The 21,517-nt window shown below is 39.4% G+C and overlaps 1 protein-coding gene across 2 annotated transcripts in view; it reads right to left on the bottom strand.

Annotated features, from left to right (window-relative positions):
- Positions 1 to 4,055: 4,055 nt before the first annotated feature.
- The window catches only part of SLC44A5 (solute carrier family 44 member 5), a 108,703-nt gene continuing 91,241 nt past the window's right edge, over positions 4,056 to 21,517 (bottom strand). For both annotated transcript variants that reach the window (XM_062580991.1, XM_062580989.1), the window contains exons 13-22: positions 20,182 to 20,274; positions 19,151 to 19,238; positions 17,632 to 17,894; positions 16,871 to 16,965; positions 16,370 to 16,473; positions 15,061 to 15,134; positions 13,354 to 13,424; positions 11,814 to 11,902; positions 11,109 to 11,193; positions 4,056 to 6,639 (exon numbers count right to left, since the gene is read on the bottom strand). In XM_062580991.1, coding sequence (XP_062436975.1) covers positions 6,527 to 6,639; positions 11,109 to 11,193; positions 11,814 to 11,902; positions 13,354 to 13,424; positions 15,061 to 15,134; positions 16,370 to 16,473; positions 16,871 to 16,965; positions 17,632 to 17,894; positions 19,151 to 19,238; positions 20,182 to 20,274 — 1,075 coding nt within the window. In that variant the 3' untranslated portion in view covers positions 4,056 to 6,526. The remainder of the gene's footprint in view (positions 6,640 to 11,108; positions 11,194 to 11,813; positions 11,903 to 13,353; positions 13,425 to 15,060; positions 15,135 to 16,369; positions 16,474 to 16,870; positions 16,966 to 17,631; positions 17,895 to 19,150; positions 19,239 to 20,181; positions 20,275 to 21,517) is intronic.

Raw genomic sequence — 21,517 nt, 5'->3', positions numbered from 1 at the left:
CCCGCCTGGATGTGATCCTGTCTAACATGCTCTAGGTGACCCTGCTGAGCAGGGAGGTTGGACCTTCCAACCTCAGCCATTCTGTGATTCTGTGGACATACTTTTTTTTTTTTTTTTTTTTTTTTTTTTTTTTTTTTTTTCCAATTTGCTCATTAGTAATTAAATCTGTAATATATATTCAAATATATGTTCATGCTTTTCCCACTGTGGTTGTCCTTCAGCCCAAGGTGGCAGCAATGCCCACCTGATCATAATTGTCATCATCAAGAATTTTTTCTTCTAATTCAAAAAAAAAAAAAAAAAAATAAAGCTAAAAAGCTTATAGTCTCATTGCAGTGATTGCTCAATGCCAGAAGTGTCGCCTAACAAGGCTTCCATACGTTCAGCTATGGATCAGCCCTACCTTCACCTCTAGCCTTGAGCCCAGCTCCTCCTCTTGTCCTGCCTCCAAACAATTGCTGCACCGCTGCTGTACCTGAAAAAACCCACCCGCAGCACCTAAATGGTTTTGCATTAGATGTTTCCTGCCAGTCAGAGAAACATGCTGTAAGCAGAGATACTGCCAGCCCCTCCACCTCCACCCCCCACTGCAGCAGCGGCTTGGCCAGTGTGGGACACTCCCCTGCTGCAGTTGCAGCTTCAACACCTACCCAGGTACTGTCTTTGGCAGCTAAGAAATGCCTACCCTCACTTTGTGATGAACATTTTGTGGTCCTCATGCAAAGCCCAGAGAAGAAAAATGTAACTTTTGGCAATTCTGCAAAAGTAAGCAAACAACCATTCTAGCAAATTATAAGATATGAATATGGACGATTTTTAGACACCTCAGATCTAGTACAAGAAGGGTTCAAAGCGGTTACCTCTGAAAAGCTAAGTTTCGTTATGGCTTTGATTCCCATCTCTAATAACCAGATGTCACAGTATCAAACCCAGCACCACCTCTGAGCTGGCCCTTCTCAGCAGCCCCTGTCCTCTGGTCACAGAGGGTCACAGTGGCTGTTCTGCACTGCAGCAAGCACCAAGCTGCACCACACTGCACCACCCCTGCACTGCACCGCACCGTCCTGCCCCACACCACACTGCACCGTGCTGCTCCCACACTGTGCTCTACACTGCAGCATCCCACCCCCGCACGGCCCTGCACCACCCCTGCGCTGCACCGCACCGTCCTGCCCCACACCATGCAACGCACTACACCGCACCTTCCTGCCTCTCCACGGCCCTGCCCCACATCTGCTCCGCAGCACACTGCGCCGCGCCGCCCTCACCCCGCGCACCGCACGGCGCCATCCCGACCCTGCACCGCACTCCAGTGGCCCCTGCACCGCACTGCACCGGCCCCGGCCCGGCCGCCCCTTTCCGCGGGGCGCAGGGTGCCCGGCCCGGGAGCTCCGGCAGCCGCCGAGGCGGCCCGGGCGCGGGGCGGGAGGCGGCTCCGACCCGGCGGGGAGCGGAGCGGGGTGGAGCGGGGCGCTGCGGGGTGGAGCGGGGCCCTGCGGGGCGTCGGGTTCAGCTCGCGTTTGTGCCGCTCCGGGCACAGACAGACAGACTCCGCTTTGTATCTAAATCTTTATTAGAACAAATTCCAAGAGCTGTAAAACAGTCAGTAACAACAAAATTAAATATTAAACACTTCAGTTATCAAAGATATTTAAACAGTACATTTCTATTTCTGCACAGCAGAAGCAAACAGGTTTTAGAGCTCAAACTGTCATGTGCTCATGTTAATTTGGTTTTGGCATGAAAATAATATAACATCAGTCACATTAAGAACAGAAAGAACGGGTTGGTGAAACAGACAACAACCTCTCGTTCACTTCTCAAACCCTAAATGGCCTTTTTGTGATTTTACAACTTGGGACAAATACCTGTTAACTTTCTGTAACACAGAGTAGCAGACAATCTTTATATTAGTAGCACTGGTGTTACTTAAACATGAAGAAACAATTATATTTCTAATTTGATTACAGTGCAGTACAAATTACATTACCTGGAAAATCATTACCTGTATCAAAAATTAGAAAATTAAGGGTCACTTATAAAACACTTCTTGAATAGCAAATAATCAGTCTAAAACTGGAGTATCAACTCTGTTTGTGAGCACACAAAACCACATATGTTACTGTAGTGTAATATATATCTGCAAGCTCTCATTTTCATTCTTCTACCTTAAATAGCAAGAGCCCAGTTCTCCCCTCAGTTACACAGATGCAGTAAGTATAATCATTGTAACTGAAAGCAGAAAAGACCCATTTTGAAGTTCACTATCCCCAAAATTAAAGCTATAAAAAAATCTACTACTAAAACTCAGTCTTAGGTTATTTTTATTTAGATAATTAGTTGCAACACCACCCTTGTTACCTGTTTTCTGCTGGAGCACACAGAATACTTTCATGATCTGAGAACAGTAACAGGGAAATTGTGTGTGCTGCAGTATTTAGAAAAGATGACAAATTTATTTCAATTATATTAATTTTATATCAATTAATTTCAAGCAAAGAGAGCAGTATTTTTAATCTAGCCTCTTCTGGTCTGTAGTCTACATGGGGCGAATAAATGTCAAAATATAAACCGGGTAAAATAATAGCCAGTAAGGCACTTTGTCAGAGAGGACACAATTGTCCAGGCTGAGAGACTAGCAATTAGCTGGAGAGAGACATTCTACATTACAGAAGACAGTCAATCTATTTGTTATAACCATTTCTTTTTAGAAGATTTTAGAAGAACCCTTAATGACTGTCTAAGTTTGTGTCCTCCAAAATCTTTTTACCATTCTACCACAGAACATGCAACAGTAAAACATTTCATTGTTTTAAATAGTAATATTTAAGACTATTCAGCATCCTTAGAACACCCAGTTCTCAAGAATTAATCTTTGAATGCTACTTGAAAAAAAAAAATCAGTTTAAAAATGAACCCATCTTTCTTGTTTCATCATTTTGTTTGGGAGGGGGTATCTTGCTTTAAATTTCTTTACAAACCATGAAGGCTTGCCATTAAAAACTTTGGTGCTTTGGTGTAAAACATGCAAATAAAAGCACTGTTTGGAGACAGTGCACCAAACCAGGACTAAAACAAACATGGCTGTGTGGTTATAATAATGGGTATTTTCTACCGTCTCTTGGTTTCTACATTCTGCTTCAACATCTTCAAGAGAGCTTTAATCATGTAAAAGGGTCTTTCTGCAGAGCCAGCATGTCTCTCTGCATCTTCCACTAGGAGGAGGAAGGGCAGAGCCAGCGGTCCCACAGCCACCTGCGGACCTCCGGCTGCCCCGGGGCCCCGCAGGGTTTCGCTGCTCCGACCTTCGACTCTGACCGCGCTGCAGGCACAGAGCAAGGCCGATCCCGGCGGCACGGGGGCTGCCGCCAGCCCCTCGCACCGGCGGCACAACGGGGCTTTGCACCGCCGCCCGAGGGCTCAGCACCAAAGCGAACGCCTTACTGTGTCCTACCTAGTCCCATGTTCCACTCTCTAACGTGAAGAATGGAATTTTATATTTTATACTAAATCAAGTAAACAAGTAAGGGTCCAAATTATAAATTTTACTCTTAGTATCTGTGGTGTAAGTTAGCAGACTCTCACCCACAGGATTAGTTAGGAACCACTATAAATTGGTCTTAAAACTTTAGAGTGATTTTTCTCCAAGTAAATACTTACATTAATTTCTACTTCATTGACTCATAGCAATTGATTTTTAAAAGCCAATTTTACTAATCAATTATTACAATTTATTTATTCAATTTATTGACTACAAAATTTACGTATTGCTTTCTACATGATTTGTATTTTCACAGTTCTCTTAACTACATCATTAAGAAAATGGCTTTTAAATTTTCTTCTCAAAAATGTGGACCACTAATATTCTAAACAATTTTCACAAAATAATGAGTGGAGCAACTTTTTATATATATATATATATGTTTTTATATATATATATATGTATATATATTTACTATATATAAATAATAATGTTGTTTAAAACTTTGACTTTTAGAAATTCATTTAGCAAATGCATAGCTTTGTTACAAAAGTCTTCTAATCAAATAACTGTATACTATTTCTATTATGTTGTATTCCTAATAAACTCTATGGTTACATTCATATGACAAAGAAAGCACATTGTATTCAGAAACATGCCTTTTTCTCAGTAAGACACTCAAGTCTAGTAGAGAAATATAGATTTCTTAATGCAACTTCTTCAGCTGCAAACTAATTAGATAGAAGTCAATCAAAAATACATTGGAGTTTGGACTGGAATCATAGTCCAGTAGCTTTTTAAATCTGCTGGACTTCACAAGGGTGGCACAAACTTCCCTAAAATTGTTGACTTAATTCTCAGAAGAGGTTAGAATTTTAGGGGGTTGTATATTCCATGTCACACACATGATCAGATGGGAAAAATAATAATGAAAAACCTTACACTCCTCAGTTAAGCACCTGATTTTTGGAAGGCAGATTCAGCCCTTTCTGAAAGTCAAGTTTACTCTAAGGTGTCTCTAAAGGGTTCTCAGAAATGAAGATGTCCAACATCACTAGTTTCGTTTGAAACTGTATGCCTTTATTTTATGCTGTTTAAGTCCTAAACTGAACCACCCATTTCTGCTTCACCAGGAAGAACTACACTGCTGCCTCGATCGAAGAGAACGCATACCAGTGACCTGTCACTTGCCCTGCAGTTTGCAGGCTTTGTAGATCCTATCCTGCCCATGACTCCAAACGCATGGTGGTAATAATTCACCTGTACATTAACAGCACTCAGACAAGTGGCATCAGGGAGATCTTTCTGCTTTTCTTGTGAATAAAACATTCATAAACTGGAGCCATAAGTCACAAGAGCAATACTGTCTAGGATGTGGGCTGTCAGTAAATTTTCCCCTAAAATCTGAACTTAAATCAAATAGAGAGATTTTGTCTTTCTCTTTGTGACATCAATGGACTCTTTGGGCTAGAAAAGTATTTTGAAGAGCTGAATTTGCATAATACCAGGTCGAGGGAAAATATCTCACTCCTGAAAAGTGGACAATAATGTCCTTATCCTGTGGAACCCTTGAAAACTGGAGGCAGGGTCTCTGGCATGCATGACACGCACTAATGAGTTAAAACATTCTCAGCTCAGCTCACAGAAATAACAGTCTTGAAAACTGTCTTTCATTTTCTCATGTTTGATGATTTTTGTATTTCTCTTTTTCTCTTTTTAGCATTCCTATACAGCATAAGACTTTTTCAGCGAGCAGAGCTGTTGCTGACCTCAGTAACAGTTCTATTTAAGGGAGGTTCACAGAACTGAACAGAATGTTAATGTGTTTTATATCTACAGACTTTTAACCAATAATCAGGCAACTTCAATAATCTAAAAGCATACTCAATCTTTTGGAGCATCTTTCAGTAGTGATATATTTAATCCTGTGTCATCAGAAGATATGGTTCTGTTTCTTATCTAAGTATCTTACTGTTTGAGCCACTGAGAGTTTGGAGACCTAAAAAGCACATGCTTTGCCCTTAGTGGCAGCATGGTCACTGCAGTATCTCATAAGAAGCCCTTCTGAGCTAGGCAGCGGCAACGGGAACACCGTGTGCACAAAATACAGCCAAAACTTTTCTCTGAGGAAAAACTGCATTTGGTTTTCCTTTCAGCAAAGCTCAACTTCCTCATAATGTAGAGCACAATCAGAGAGTCATTAGAGGTGAGGACATTAACACAAGGACATCTCTCATACACATCAGCTGAAAATGATACATTTGCCATCTTGTACCAGATGAAACCTCATTTGTGTGAGCCACAAATCATATTAAGTGCAATGGGACCTTCCCTCACTTTTATCTTTTAAACACAATACACAAAAACTTCACTTTAAGCAGCATCCACTGTAGTCTTCTCTGGCTACCTTCTTTGGGCCTATAGAGTACCATTCTTCAGCTCTTGAAACACACAGCTGTGGACGTGATTAAAATATTACTACATTTTCCAGTGTAGGGAATCATCAATGCATGTATAATCACAGTTTAAATGGCTGTGAACCAGCTTGTACAAAAAAATACAATCATAGCACCATATTTACAAATTTAGTACCATCTGCTGGTTAACTAGAAATTCTCAAACTATTTTTTATGGCTAATTATGATATAGGGTAGTGCTTTCATAAAATTGCCTGAATATCTTTTACAAATATACACTTATAAAAAGAAATGTTATCAAAAATGCTGTCCTTTGAGGCAGCAACTTGTGTTAAAAAAGTTACTAAAACATTGTTCATTATAGACTTAAAAAAGCTTCAAATTTACATTTTCCTTTCGATAGGCACTCTATAAACTAAAATGTGGCCTTGCTTCACAGCTGCTAGTTTAAGCATTTACTTATCTAGTTAATTATTACCAATGTTGCTCATTTTTTATAGACAGAAGCAAAAGGAAAAAAGAATCACCCATTAACCAGAAGCATCATTTACAGTTTTTACTTTTGCCTACTTTATACATATGTTGCTTAAAAGTGACACTGTTTCGATGTTGAGGTTTACTGTATATGTCATCCCACTGCCTTCTTAGGGCTTAGTTCCTTCTTTCCTAGAATTCGGTGAAGGCTAGCTGACATGAAGTAGGGTTTTGCTGTAGATCCATCATTTCTTTCCAGATCTTCACCTGAATTTACACCAGCCAAAGCAGCCAAAGCAGCAAGCAGCAGTGCAGTCAGACACACACCAAAATGCAGAGGAAAGAAGAAGGAGAATTGAAGAAGGGAAAGAACAAAAGAACCAACGTTAGAAAACCTCAAACAAGACAATATAGCTGTATTGTTAAGTTGCTGAAGAACACCATAAATTTCTATTTTCTCAAGCCAGAAGAGGCTTTACACAAAACACAGTGACACACACCTTGCTATTTCAAAATGACAGAAATATCTTTTAGTCTCCCAGTTCTTTGGTTTGGCAATATTACTGGAAGTTTTCAGAAAGGCTCATGCATCCAGACTGGTAGCCAGATTTTCCAAAGAAGCCTGGCATTTTGCTGCTTATTGCTAGAAAATTTGTCCAGAAGAGAGCTTTGGATTTACACGTTTTTGAAAACTAGACCTTTCTTCACTGCCTGAGAAGTTCTTTTGAAAACCTGATGCTATGGGTGCACAATATGCTATGTGATCTCCTGACCATTACTAAATGAGGCACGGAAAACAGAACAGAGTATGAATTGAAAATAGTGAGATGTGCATGTTACATTTTTCCTACAGAAGGTACTAACTAAATCACTAAGATCCTAACTAAATCACAGTCCAGTGAACAGCTTCTACACTGATGGGCAACCTGGTGGGAGTGCGCAGCAGAGCACAGTCCCTGCATCTGCATTCCTGCAGAGGCGGGCAGCTGTACCTGCGGAGCTGAAAAGCAAGCACTGGCAACTGGCCAGAGTGGTTAGAGGAAAATTCTTTCTATATCCCATGGCAGCTTCCTTTCTTCTCTAAACAAAAAACTATTGTCCCCAGGCCAGATGCACAGAAAGTATTACAAGGCCGCCAAACACTCCATTTGCCTTTCCTGACATGTAACAGGCTGCTCTGGGGCCAGGATTTCCATCTGCTCCAGAAAAGCACAATGCACCTTTCTACTCAGGCTGCACACAGCCAGCCTGTGCTGTTTGGCTCTACAAGTATCAGTGGTGGAACTGTTTTTGCAAAATGCATCTATCGTGCTGGTTTCTACTTCATCAACCCTCCTATTCAAGCATTACTTATCTCAAATCATCATCTATGTGCTTACACAAATGTGACCAGATTAAGGCCAAAGACAAAGGAGAAAAATCCCTGTGAGGACCCTTGGATGCAACACCACCATATCTTCTTCCAGCAACTCTGTGCATAGGCTTCCTGGTGACACCTTTAGACCCCTCATGGGTCTAAAGCTGTTACAGAGCCACAGAGAGAGAAGTTTCCCAGGAGAAAGTAACCAGTCCGAACCAGGAGCACCTTCCTGCTCTATCACAAAGTGATTATTTGCAGTTTTCTGATGTACACTCACAACTGAATGCATTTGCTGAGCTTCACTTTAACTTCAAACCCCCCCCAAACTTTCTAATGTTATTTCAAGTTACAATTCCTTCAAGGAATTGTACAATCCAAGGAGCCTCCAAAATGAAAGTAGCTAAACATGGCCAGTCTTTAGTTCCCATATGAAAAAAATGAGGCAGCCAATAACCTTGGGCCTGCAGAGCCATCTGAATGAAATCGATCCTGCAGATGGCTTGGACAGATATGGTCCCAGTATCCTGTCGTAAGTAAGGCTATGGCAACACAATTCTTTCCTTTGCACATGTTGCCGTAACACCTTCCAAATACAACGCTAACCTGGTTTCAGTTAAAGAGGTCAAAATAAGAAGTGGTCTGTCCCTACTCCCTGCTGTCACTTTTAAGCCAAAATGCCTATAAATCAGCCACATGCATCTTTGGCATAAATTGAAAAGAATACTTGTTAATTTCTGTGTACCAAGAAAACAACAAACTTTCTATATTCTACTAGTTTGTTAAGTTTCATTCTATTCTAAATACCAAAAGTAATAACTTATTTATTTCCACTTCAGCTGGTTTCTTAGAGATGCATTTGGTTTCTTTAAAACCAAAGTTGTTATCCCAATCTGAGGTCACTCCTAGCTACACATTAGTTTTCAGTTTTCTGTGATAACACAAGTGAGTCTTGTATCATGCTTGTGTGTGACCAGCACAAAAAGAGAACCTTTTTATCTTCTGCATGTTTCTGTATTTTTTTAGAAGTAAACACATTTAAAAAAAATCCTCAGAGACAGGGAGTATATGCAAGTATATAGCCAACTTGCCAAAGAGAAGGCAGTAAAAACAAGCAAAAATAAATATAGTATAACCAATACAAATCACTAAAAGGTCTATGGAGTGTCTTTAAAATTCATGTCCTTGGAGTATTTCTTTACATCACCTGATAAGAATCCCACACTTCCAGAGAAAACAGAAAAGTTCTGATATTGGATCAGTGATATTGGATCTTCCATATAAGAAAGGAAGGAGAGGACTCCTGAACTGTATTGTCAAGCACATAACTTCTGAAAGACATGACGAGTGGAATTGATGCTACGGCCTCAAACTAACAGATCGGTAAGGGGTGCTACTCATTTTACCTCAATGTATATGAAATCTCCCTCAGAACAAGTGAAGGAAAAACCTAGAGTTAGCAGGACGACAGTAACTTGAGTAGGACCTGGAGTAACAGCAAGAGATACAATTGGTGAGTGAGTTTACAGTAACAATAGACTAGTAATAGATTTTTGAAGTGGACTGAGTTTTCTCAAGAATTTTGCAAGATTGCTTTACATGTCCTCATTTGTTTACACAGAGATTCATCCACTTCCACTGCCTGTTTCTTTAGTCCTCTGCTGTGACACACAATCATTTCCACAGCAACCAGCTGCAAAGCCAGAAATAAGTAGAGACTGGTAGGGAATGCCATCAGGTAGGGAATAAATAGAAGGAATCAATGAAAAGTTAAAACACTGAGCTTGTTTTCATGTGACTGATGTTATTTTCTTAGCAATAATAGATAAGAGAGACTAAAAGACAAGAGTACATTATTACAACGTAAGCAAAACGTTCTCAAAAACCATTCTTGTTCTGTTTTGGTAACAACAAAAAAAGGAAGAAAAATGCACTACATACATTGGATAAAATTTCCAAGCACAGTCTGGAGTGGTCTCACTCTGCCCGTGATCAAGCGGACTTCAATGCACTAAGCCACTCCTTAAGTTTTGCTTCCCTCATTTTTAATCATCACAGGCTACGCTTTTGCTCTGGGATAACTGACAAATTTAGGTCTGATTTCTTCAGAGAGCATGCAGCCATGAGTTAAATCCTGAAACTCTGTGGAAATCAAGAGGTTCAGGCCCCATTCCAATACCCAAGTATAACCTTCCACATCCTGTGTCGATGGCAGCAGTTGAACATACTCTTCCAGGTTTCTCACTTGCTGTGTAAACAATGTACCCACCACATTGAGTGGAAAGAGACTGCCTGATTCCTTGCTTTTTTCAGTGGGAACACTTCGGATTTTTCAGAGATGTAGAGGTGAAATAGACCTGCCCTCCAGAAGGCTTTTCTTTCTTCCATTGCAGTAAAGCTGCATATGAGGATATTAAAAGAATATTTCTGACTGATCTCATTTTGGCACTGCAGGATCTCCAGAACCACTCCTAACCCTAGTTCCTTGGGAAGTAAGCTTGAGAAGGAGAATTTAACTTCAGTCGTGATTCAGAGGAAAGAAAGAGAATTTATGTCATCATAAGAGAAGAATCAGTACTGCTGTGTTTATTTTGCCTCAGTGATTCACTGTGCATACGATGGATAAAGACTATGATTCCTTAATAGTCCTATAGTATTATCAAATAATTCAGCCAATTACTGTAACAGTCACTGCCATTTGAACCTATCAGAATGACTTTCATTATAGAAAAATTGTATCTTTATTTCTTTAATTCAATAAATACAGTAAATGTCCTGCAGTCACCACAGCTTCTTCTTACCATCATGTGCTAATCGGAGACCAACTGATTTCTCTTGTGATTTTAGTATTCTCTGACTGAAAAATTGAGCACCACTGCCTCAGAGAGCCAACGACTGCTTGCTATTGTGTCTTAGACAGACGCTTTCCCAAACGGTATTTTGCATGAATGTCAGCATGATAATTTGTTCAGGGCTATTAAGATGAAACCAAAGAGCCAGCAATTGCTATCTGTGAAGAACAGCACTTTGTATAACAAAGAATAACTTGCTAATAGCAAGAGGTTTGAGTGCATTGTTGCTACACAAGGCTGTTTACAAAGCATATGGAAGGAAATTATCAGAGAAAGTTCTGAAAACAAAGCCAGATACTCCAGTGAGCCGTCGCTACCTACCACTACTGAAACTAATGGCATCTGAATACAGAAACACCTCTGCACTCAAAAATGCATCAAGGATCCAGTTCGAAAAGCAGAGGCATTTCCTTCGGATGACATACTAAAAGATTGTGGGGAAAAAGCAAGAGGAGTAAAAAAATCACCTTGTCAGTTCCTTCTTCTTGCAATCTGTTGGTATTAGTTAAAGAAAACTTAATACTTACAAAAGCAGAGGAAAAGCGTATCGACACACATTGCATAGACGCTGAAGAATCCATGTGCAACTAAGTAGGAGCCAATAATGACAGTCTACAAAAAACAAACGACAATAAAACCCCAAATGTTAATTTGGTACCAGTGTGCCAAAGACTGTCACAAGTCAGGAGCCTAATCTGCTAAGCAAATTTGGGAGGTAAATTTGGGAGCTGTGTAAAATTCTACAATAGGGTTACTGCTGTGGAAAGGGATCACAGGTTTCTAACATATAGTAGTCACTAGTTTTTTTGAGCTGCCGAACTGGGGCTATGTCAGTCCCCATACAAAATATATCCCAAGAACACTCTGAGCTCCTTTGAAGTATTCTTCTAAAAGAACATTCCTCCCAGATATGTTCTGGCATCTATGGGGGCCTCAAAAGGAGAAAGATTTGCATGGCAGGCCTCTCCCCTTAGGAACTGCACTGCTTCAGTGCCTCACTCCTGGCCTTTGCTGTCTAGGTAGTCTGAGAAACGCTTAGCAGTGACCTAACCACTCTGCAGGTGCAGCCACTGCAGTGCCTTGTCTGCCTGATGGGTCAGGGGGAGCACAGCAGACCGGAGGACAGCATGCCATTCAGAGCAGGACGGAGAAGCTGTCACCAGCACATGCCCAGAGTAGCCTCAGCACCTCAAACTGACCTCAGGGTTAGGGCGATTAGTTGATGGACTTACCAACAATGGTACCCAGTAGTAGTTTAATGTTGGTGCTTCCTCTGCAAACACTGGTATTCTCTGCGTGAAGAAAAAGAAGGCAAGAACACCTGCAAGAAGCACAGAACATCAGTTATTCCTGGGGGGACTGCGACCTCTTAACTCCAAAGGAAAAAGTGAGACAAAAATAACAAATCCAAAGTTGGTTTACACAAGTGCCTTTAAACCACAAATTCCTAGATATTAATTATCTCCTAGATCTGTATTCTGACCAGAAGTGAGATGTAAACGAATGAATTATCATAAAGATACTCATGGGGCCAGAAATATTTTAATCAATTGTTTTGTTTCACCATCCTACTGGATTTAATAACAAAATTAACAAATAATGATAAGCAATACAATAACATGTGGGATAACATCAAAGACCTTTGGGTGCATCTTTTCTAAATTAAGAAAGGTAAGTAAGTAGAATTCTGCTCACTAGCTTTTATTACCTGAAGATTTCTTAATCTTCAAATCTTTAAATTTCTTAATCTTTAAACTTAACTAGATTAAAAAGAGAAGTGGTAGTGGTAATGATGAACACAATAATAAATCTACAACAGAAAAATGCATCTAGAACAGAAACAGCCAAAGAATTTATTCCTGAAGACAAAGAAGACATGAATTAATTTCAGGTTTCAAATCAAGATCCTCCAGTTTGAATGTTCCTCAACATTAATGACAAAACATTTTAGATGTGGCCTTAGTGCTAATTTACAACTTTTGGTAAAAACAGAATCCATTTGCAAATCTTTTTAAGTATACAGAACACAAAACGTGGTTATTAGCAAAATAATGTATTAAAACTGCTGTGACAATTTAGGAAAGTTTTAAGGGAATACTGCCAGCTTGAATTTTTAGAAGTGCTTTATTTTTTAAAGATCAATTTCTGCCACAGCAAAATATGAATACTATATTTATATATATAGTGTATACATATATATATATATATATATAGTATAAATACTATATTTACTGATAACTAAAGAAAAACCTATAAGGAGGTTAAAAATATTTTGTTGATTTCTTTTACTACAGCTTGAAGGGTCTTTTGAATGGGCTTGAATACAGCAGAGCTTCAGGTGCCTCTCCTGTAGACCTGCACTTCCTCCACTTGTGTGTGCTGCCTGCTGCCAGGTGAGTGACATTTGCAGTTTTGCTCAAGTCTCATGAAGGGAGATGTGGCTGACTTACAGGAGGCAAGTTTGATTTGATTCAGCTACAGAGCTTTGGTTGTGGAGGTTCTTGTGCCAGCAATACGTGCCAGAACAGCAGAATGCAATTATGGAAAAGATGCTGTCAAGAGCACACAAAAAGAAGGAGGGAAAAAAACAAAAACAAAAACAAAAACATGTACTCTACTGCAACCTGGCAAATCCTTGGACACAGGAACAGTTTCCTAAATAGTCAAACTCAGGAGAACTTCCAGCCCTTAACTGAGTATGTATGAGCATGACATACTTGTGGGTACCAGAAAATAGAAATACACAATTCATAAAGAACTGGTTAAACTTACCTACACCACCAGCAACGAGAATTTTCCCCAGGAATAAAAGAAAATCTGTAACTTTGTCCAGAACTGCAACTCTGTTCAGCAAAGGACAAATCACACATGAACATCACAAAACAGACATTTGTATTCTTTTTCCTTAAATCTATGGCTAATTTGCAAAATGCGATCAAGAAGTTGTCTTCTCCTGATTTCTCAGACTGATAATAAAATAATGCAGAAAAGCAAAAGAAAAGCTTGCAGGTTTTCTGTTTCTTGGTCCCATCTGGCTGCATTCCATTATCCTAGAACGTGTCAAATCTACAGAACTATTTCAAGATGTCACTGTACCACACTGAAGGTGGGAGATCTCAAAGCAGAGAGACAGTCACAGATGAATGAATGAAGGTTGTCAGAGAAATTGGCAGTAAATCCACAGCCCTCGTTGAAAGCAACAGCAAAGGAAGGGTAAGGAAGAGGGGTAAAACACAGGTTCATTGCAGAGAGTTTCTGCTCAAAATCCTACTAGACTGTCTCATCAGAAACTGCAAGTAGTGGCGTGGAAATTAGCTATTGTCAGCCTCTTGACAGTGCTGAAGGCTATTTTAATGGTGATATGCAGTCCTGACTACCATGAAAGGTAAGTGTTTAACAAACATTAAAGAAAGCAAACCATCGTTAGCCTGTCAGAGTTCAGAATCATAACTAAAATACATAAGATAAAAAACAATTTTTTGAAAACAATAAAATTATATGCCTGTTTTTTTAGCTACTGCTTACTGATGAAGAGCAGAAGTGTGAAGGGCAAAGAGGCGACGGTTCTGAAGGTTGTCCCATATACTCTCCCACTGCGTAGGTGCTACACAGTGTGGACAGCCTTACTCTGATGCTGATGCCAGCTGACACAGTGGATGTATTCCATTCTCCAGCTCTTTCCTCCTCTTTCTTAAGCACTGTTCCTGTGTTCCTCTCTTTCAGCATCCCCCTCCATTCCTCTTCTCCTCTCAGTCCTTCACTCAATAATTTGAACTACCGAACCTGTGTTACCCTGTCTCCTACTTGGTAATTAGATTGTCTGCTATTGCATCAACATGGCCTGCTCCTAAGGTCTTCTCCCATTCTTTTTGATCTCACTCTATTACAGGAAGAGCCAGAAGCAATGAAGAAAAATACTGATGAGAACAGGGAGCTTGGCGGCAACCTTAGTAGTGGGAAAAAGTGCCAGCAGAGCTCCAAGCACTAGGAGAGATCTGGCTATGTTACATATCAAAGAGACTAGTTTTGAAAGCAAAGTACTCCCTCTTCTTTCTTGCCACTCTCTAACACCTCATAGGTTTTCTGGGACAAATTTGAATGTTTAGGTCTTTCCATTTTCATTTTCAGAGATGGCAAATGGACCAAAGCTCAAGAAACACACAGATAGCAGATGGTGCAGCCACTGATGTGAATCCATAGATCTCCTCTCAGGTCCTCCATTGCTTCCCTGAAAGCACTAATACAATTTACAAAGATGCTGATGATTTTAAAAGAGCAATCTCAACAAGACTGTCTTTTAGATCAGACCAACTTTGCCTGGTTTACCTTGATGAACAGCATGCTGAAACACACAGGCCATTAGAAGGGAGGGCTATTTCTGGGGACAGAACTAGCTTAAATTAATTTTCGGAGTAGAGTGGGAGAGGGAAGGAGTGCAATAGCAGGAAATCTTGCCATTGCTGGGAGATTGTACCTTACCTCACCACATTACGCATGAGCAGAAAGAATGCCTCCTTTGCTGAGGTGCAGAAGTTTTTTCCATATATGGCAATCTGCAAAATAACAGCAGTTGTTTGATAAGTATTTTAACTAATTAGGATAACTCCTTCTGGAATCTTATTGAATCTAACACATAATTCTCTCTAATCTTAATTAGAAAGACAGAGACTTGAGAGAACGTCACCCATCTTTTCTCTCTGAAGCACCTGGATGTGAGCATGCTGCTCCTTGAGATCTTGCAGGCAACACAGCCAGTATTTTATTTTCCAAGCAGAACAAGTAAAGTACTTGCTGAGGGATTCTTCTCGCTTTGGTAGTTACTCACAGCAGACAGCAGAAGGAAACAGGCACTTATAGAGCAAAAGTGAGTTCTAACTATTTTGGACCTGATTCTGCTCTCATTTAAGAACAAATCAGAAATGTAGTATTAAAGTCAGTTACCAGCATGAAGTAAACCAGGTAAAGTTATTCTTTTTTTTTTTTTTTTTTTTTTTTCCTAGACCAGTGTCCTCAAGGGTAAGATATACTAAAACAGTTCTTCTGGAGTTTCTGATATTAATGCAGTCAGTTTGCCTATTGTAAATAAGACTGTCAAAAAGAATTTTTCCTCTTAAAGACTGCATTAATTTGAAACCCCTTTTGCATGAACGTGGGTTTTACTGGACCTATTACAGCCACCTCTGAGAAAACAGATTCGTGATTGTAAAATTCTTTCACTGAAATGGCTTCAAGTAAAAACATCATGGGCTTATATCTGTGTTATTTAGGTGAAAATCTGAAATTTCTCTTCTGGAAGCCAGTTAGGATTATTTTAGAGTAACATAACTGCAGCTGCTAGTAGAATTTATGTTTTTGACTTCTGGGGCAAATACAGATGCTACCTGCCTTCTGACTTCCTTACCTAAAACACTGCCTTTTAAAAAAATTGTTAAAGTGCTTAAATATGCAATATGAAACAAGTTAGCTCTCCTTTTGAAATAAAGATTTGAACTGCTGATTCAGATGGAAAATTAACTATTTATGCCATCGTTTCCCATTTGCTTTGTGGGTGGGGGGTGTGAAAGGGAATGAGGGACAACAGGTACAGGTAAAAGGAGAGGCTGAATTTATAAGGGAAAAAAATCTCACTTTTTATGGTAGGACCACATGCATTTCCTGAAACCTGACTTAAATTCTATTATTTATTCAGCAGATTCAAACAATGATGGCTGTTGACCAACCAGTAGTGGCTAGGATATTTTACTATCCTAGACAGGGGAGCCCACATGTTGAGAAAGCAAATACATACCATGATGTAGGCATTTCTGTTTATAAATTTTAAGAATTTTTCCAAACACCAGAAACAGCATTTGAGGCAGCAGAGTAGAAATCTAGTGAAGGAGTTTTGTGTACCTGAAAAAAAGGAGAAGATAGCAGACAGAGAACTCGTGAACAATCTTCAGAACATAAAAAGCTATGCAGAAGGAAATCCTGAATTGCAGCAAAAGCAGAAACATTATTTCCTTTTCTTCTAGGCATGGACTCTCCTTCATAACAAAATTTAGCTCACTAGCTTCCATTTAGATCGGATTCAAGTCCTGCTTGAATGCTTACATTAAATTCCTAAGGATATATGCTCCATTTGCGTAAATTAACACAGACTCATTGGCTTCAAATGGAACTGCAATGGCTAACAACAATGTGCGACTTGGCTCTTAAGGTAATCATAGCTGAAGAACCACCCTGGGAAACAAAGGAGATCATTTGTTTCCTGGAATTGTTAAAAACTGAGCAGATTCAGAAATCTCACCTTTCAGTTTGTGATCCAAGTACTCCAAGATCACTCTAATAAGCTGGACAATTGCAAGAATTAAGGCTCCAAATGCCAGTGAACCTGTATGGTATCTAATACAAAATAAATACTATTAATAGTTAACATTCACAGCAGAGTTAGCCTGGATTATACTTTAGGTGTTCTCACAATGGCACAGCAGACATTCCCTACCACCAGAAGGTATCCCTTAAAATAAATCCTAAGTCTATGCCTGAGTGTAAAGGCTCAGACCTTTACCTCAGGCTGTCTAGGGTGCATAGTATGACTCAGATCATTACGGCTCATCTGCTATCAGCCAATCCCTCTGAATAATTTTGGAAGAGAAGCAATTGTTCTAGAATGATGGCAATTGTAGCTTGGACAGAGTATCCATGGGACACAATTACACCAGCCTAGCTACGATGTGGAATGGGAACAAGCTATCTAAGAGAGTCTCTGTTTACCAAAAGATAGTTATTATTACACTGCTCTTACAATTTTGATTTTTTAATCTTTACAGCTTAACTGTAATAGCAAACTAGTAAATTAAACTATTAAACTAGGTACTTAATACATCAGCACATCATCTCTAAGTTTACAAGAAGTGATGAACTTCTAATGAGAAAGACTGAGCCTCTAATGGCTAGGCTTTCCTGCCTAACCACTGCCATTTGACATTCTAAGCCCTGTTACCCTAGGTGTAAAAAAAGCACCTTTAGGAAACATGACAGGACTCACAATCAGGTTTATATTCATACCGTATTGCTCGCCCAAATGAAGAGAAGAGCGGCCACAGTGGAATATCAGCAGGTTTCCGAAAGGCCCAGTAATAAGAGGCAAAGGCACCAGCAAGGGTACACTGTCCCAGTGCAATTGCAAAGTTTACCAGCCAAAGAAAGACAAAGACATTGGCTAACTGAAAGACGAAGATGTATTTATGGTATAAGCTTTCTCCTCCATAAAATGCAAAAGTACACTGAGCACCTGGACAAAGTTTGGTCACATTGGTTGTGTTAAAAGTCTGTACAGAAAGAAAAAAAAACCAACATAATAATAAGCAATGAATTCTCTGTATAAAGTCTTTGAAATTCAGTGGCTTAATACAAATCACATATATTCTGATGTTTCATTAGCTCATTCAACATTGCACTCCAATAGTTTTAAAACTATTCACATATCTAAGAGTTCATATTAACATCTTAGGTAGGTGCTAAATTTTGAACCATGCAGTTAGTAAGCAGGGCTGTTCACCATACAAACTTGAAATACCAGCAAGAGTTCTGCCTGAAATCTATACAAATGGAATTTGAATTTCAGAAATCTACTTTTAAGACACCTAAACTGCTCAGTTTCATTAAATAAAAGACGCTCGGGTAAAAAATATTGTTATTTAAAAAACAGAGGCCAAATCTGCAGCTTGGATAAATTATCATTGTTGAATTGAAATCAGCTGAGTCATGACATTTTATATAAGCTGAGGATATGGTCACAGCTTCCCTTACACATCTCAAAGTATTAAAATAGAAGCCATCTTTACAGTTGAATTACTTTTTCCTATTTCTGTTGTTCACATCATGTACTTTCCCAGCATGGGCAATGAAATGACAACAGTCTATTTCTAATCCCTTTCTTTTTCAGTGTTCAGGCATAAGCAGAATGGGAAATTGTTTGGGATACAGATACTATAGTATTCCATTGAAATTTAAATACCTAAAGATAACCATACTGATATAACATTTCATAAATACTTCTGGTTTTCAAAAAAATATTTGAATTCAATCCCACAGTGAAAATATTTGATTTTAAAAGTCAAATATTTTGGACCTTTATAAAGGCCATTGTTGTGCTGAGAAAATCCAAATATTTATTTGGGTTTCTGCTTCTAAAATATGTCTGGTCCTTGGACAGGTTTGAGGCCTAGTTTTTAAAATCTTCCATTGTCTTTTGCAGACCCCAAAACAGAAACCTCAAGAATTTGAGAACAGCCCTGAAAATAAAAAAACCCTTATCTCTGTGTCTCTTTCTCAGCCTGTAAAATAGAACTATTAGTATCTAGTTGCTTCACAGGATAGTTTAGCAGATTAATTAGTGTATCTGTAAAGCGCTTTGAACAAAGAAAGCATTATCTGAACATAACTACTATTTGAGTATTTAACATGAGTAATTATTGCTTACAAATATGCATGTTTTCTACTTGCATTGCACAGAGGCTTAATATCAATTAAGAAATGCAATTAGCATACCCTTTTACTAGAGGTAAATATTAGTTACACTTACCTCTGGGTCACAACTCAGGTTTGCATACTTGCACAATGTTTGATTAGCCATTACCTTATACACAGGCTCTCCTGATGTAGCGAGAAAACTGAATAAACTGTTTTAAGGAAGAATCGCTGAACTGTAGACTTCGGGCAACTTAAGATTCCGCAGTGAGGAATCACTAGCTCTAAACAACTTATGCAGATAACAGAAAAATTGCTCTTGTTTTGCAGAGGTGTATATAAAGGGCTGATAGAACAGACTGAATTCTCTCAATATCTAGAAAACTAAGGAAAACTCTGCCTCCGAACTATGATGATAATCGCTGCCCAGAACAGGCAAGGGAAATAACCTTGTAAGATGCTTCAGCCTCTCCTATACATCTAGCGATGACAAGGCAAAACACCCAGTGCATCTTTGTCAGTTCTTGCTTTACTGGAATCAGACACAAAGCATAAGGAAGTTAACATTGTCCTGAACAGCAACAGCTGAACATCTTCACATATGAGGGAAGAACAATTTGTTTTCAGAAAGCAAAACTTCCCCTTTCTGACACCCTGTCAACCCTTGCTGTTCCAGGTGGTTGCTGTTGTGCATTTTAGAGAGAACTCAGTCCACTCTATGTTCTCTCAGTCCTTTCCTATACTTCTCTGAACAAAAAATAACCTGGAGCTTCCTCAACTAAATAAGAGACCATTAACATGGGGCCTGTAGTACATGCAGTACACTAAAGGCCATATTCAATCTTTGCTGAAAGACCTATTTTATCCCTTAAAGTCAATCTTAGGTAGTATATAGAGCATTGTATGCTACTCCTGCCCTAACATGAATTTCAGTCCAATTCTTTTTAATGAAATTAAAATGCACTGTCAGATTTGTACATCACATACAGACCTGCGGTGAGGAACAATCCTGCATCAGGAGAACAAGTTCTGAGCAACTAAATAGCCCTCCTGATATTACTGCTTGGCTAAGGTGATATAGCAGATCACTGTCTGGTCTTGCAGAGCGTAAGACCTTTCCAGAGAGATACACATATAGAAGGATACACAGCTGTCACAGCCCAGTAGGAAATACAAATTGCAATGAGTAAGAAGGTGACAATTGGGTAGAACAATGTAGACATTATATAGCCAATAGCCCTGTGAAGGAAACAAAGTATCTCAGAAAGCTACAATAATTTAAGAAACAAGCTTTTTATCAGTTTTCTGTCATGATCCTTTTTTACTGTGAGCTACCTATTGATACAGACAACATAATCTAGAGCTGGGATCTCAGAATACTGCTGGTTCTGTCTTCAAACAGCTTCTCATCTTCTGTATTACTTATACCATTCCTCCTTTACCGGCAGCAGTACAGGCACCTTCATCTATCTGCCATATTCAAGTCTGTCTCCTACTTGCTCTTTTTGCACTCCTGCTTTTCAGATTCTGGTCTTTCCAGGTAATAAACCCAGTCTGACTACATCTTCTTGTGCCTGCTGCAAATATTACCCTTTATTTCTACATTCCCACACTGCTCGGCTCCTACACTCTCCCTTCTGATCCTATGCAGCCTTAAATCACCTCTCACCACTTTGCCTATGAGGACTCTCTTCCCAGCCCCTTTCCTGCCCTAAGTACTAGCTACTTTGGTATAGGGACATTCGACCAGTCTGTGCATTCTGACACCTTCCTGAATGTGCCATAAATGGGTAGTGGGGGCCTTTGGCTGTTGGCATACAAAAAGAATAAAGGGTGTTCTACGTTAACAGCTTAGAGAGCTCCTTTCCACATCAAGGCAGATGGTTCAGAGGCTGATGAAAAGTCTAGAACGCTTGTTGCGGCTGGAATGCAACCAGCTGGCGGGAGCATGAGCACACTAGCTCCTGCTCTGCCAGCAAGTGACATGCTGCAGCCCCTCTGGCTAAACTGACTACAGCTATCTCGCAGGTGAACACCATTAGCTGAGTATCGTGTCACACTTGGTGTAACATCGAAGAACACGTGTTTTTTTCACTGAAGCCTACAGGTTGGTTCTCTTTAGAGCCCTCTCATGTACCTCTTCTCATTTTTCTAATTTCTTTCCAGTAACTGTGCCAAATCCTTTCCCAGTCTAAGGATGAAATAATACGTTAAGAGTCACATAGGAAAACATAATCTTATGCTATCTGAGAAACAATCACCACATATTAACAGTGTTCAGTAGTTCATAGGTGGCCTTGATAGTTTCTAGTAAAACTATAGGCAATTACTCCAACAAACTGATTGTTCCTACCTATGGATTTCAAGTCATTTATTTGTATTATAAATAGTGATGTTTTTGAGAGAATAGTTAAAAAGTACTGAAAAACATTATTTGATTCCCAGCCATCAGCAATTAGTTTTTCACATTTCTGAATACAGG

The sequence above is a fragment of the Rhea pennata genome, chromosome 8, assembly GCF_028389875.1.
Source record: "Rhea pennata isolate bPtePen1 chromosome 8, bPtePen1.pri, whole genome shotgun sequence".
NCBI classification, from domain to species: Eukaryota; Metazoa; Chordata; class Aves; order Rheiformes; family Rheidae; genus Rhea; species Rhea pennata.
Note: the sequence above shows the minus strand (reverse complement) of the source record. Positions and strands in the feature narration are given on the sequence as shown.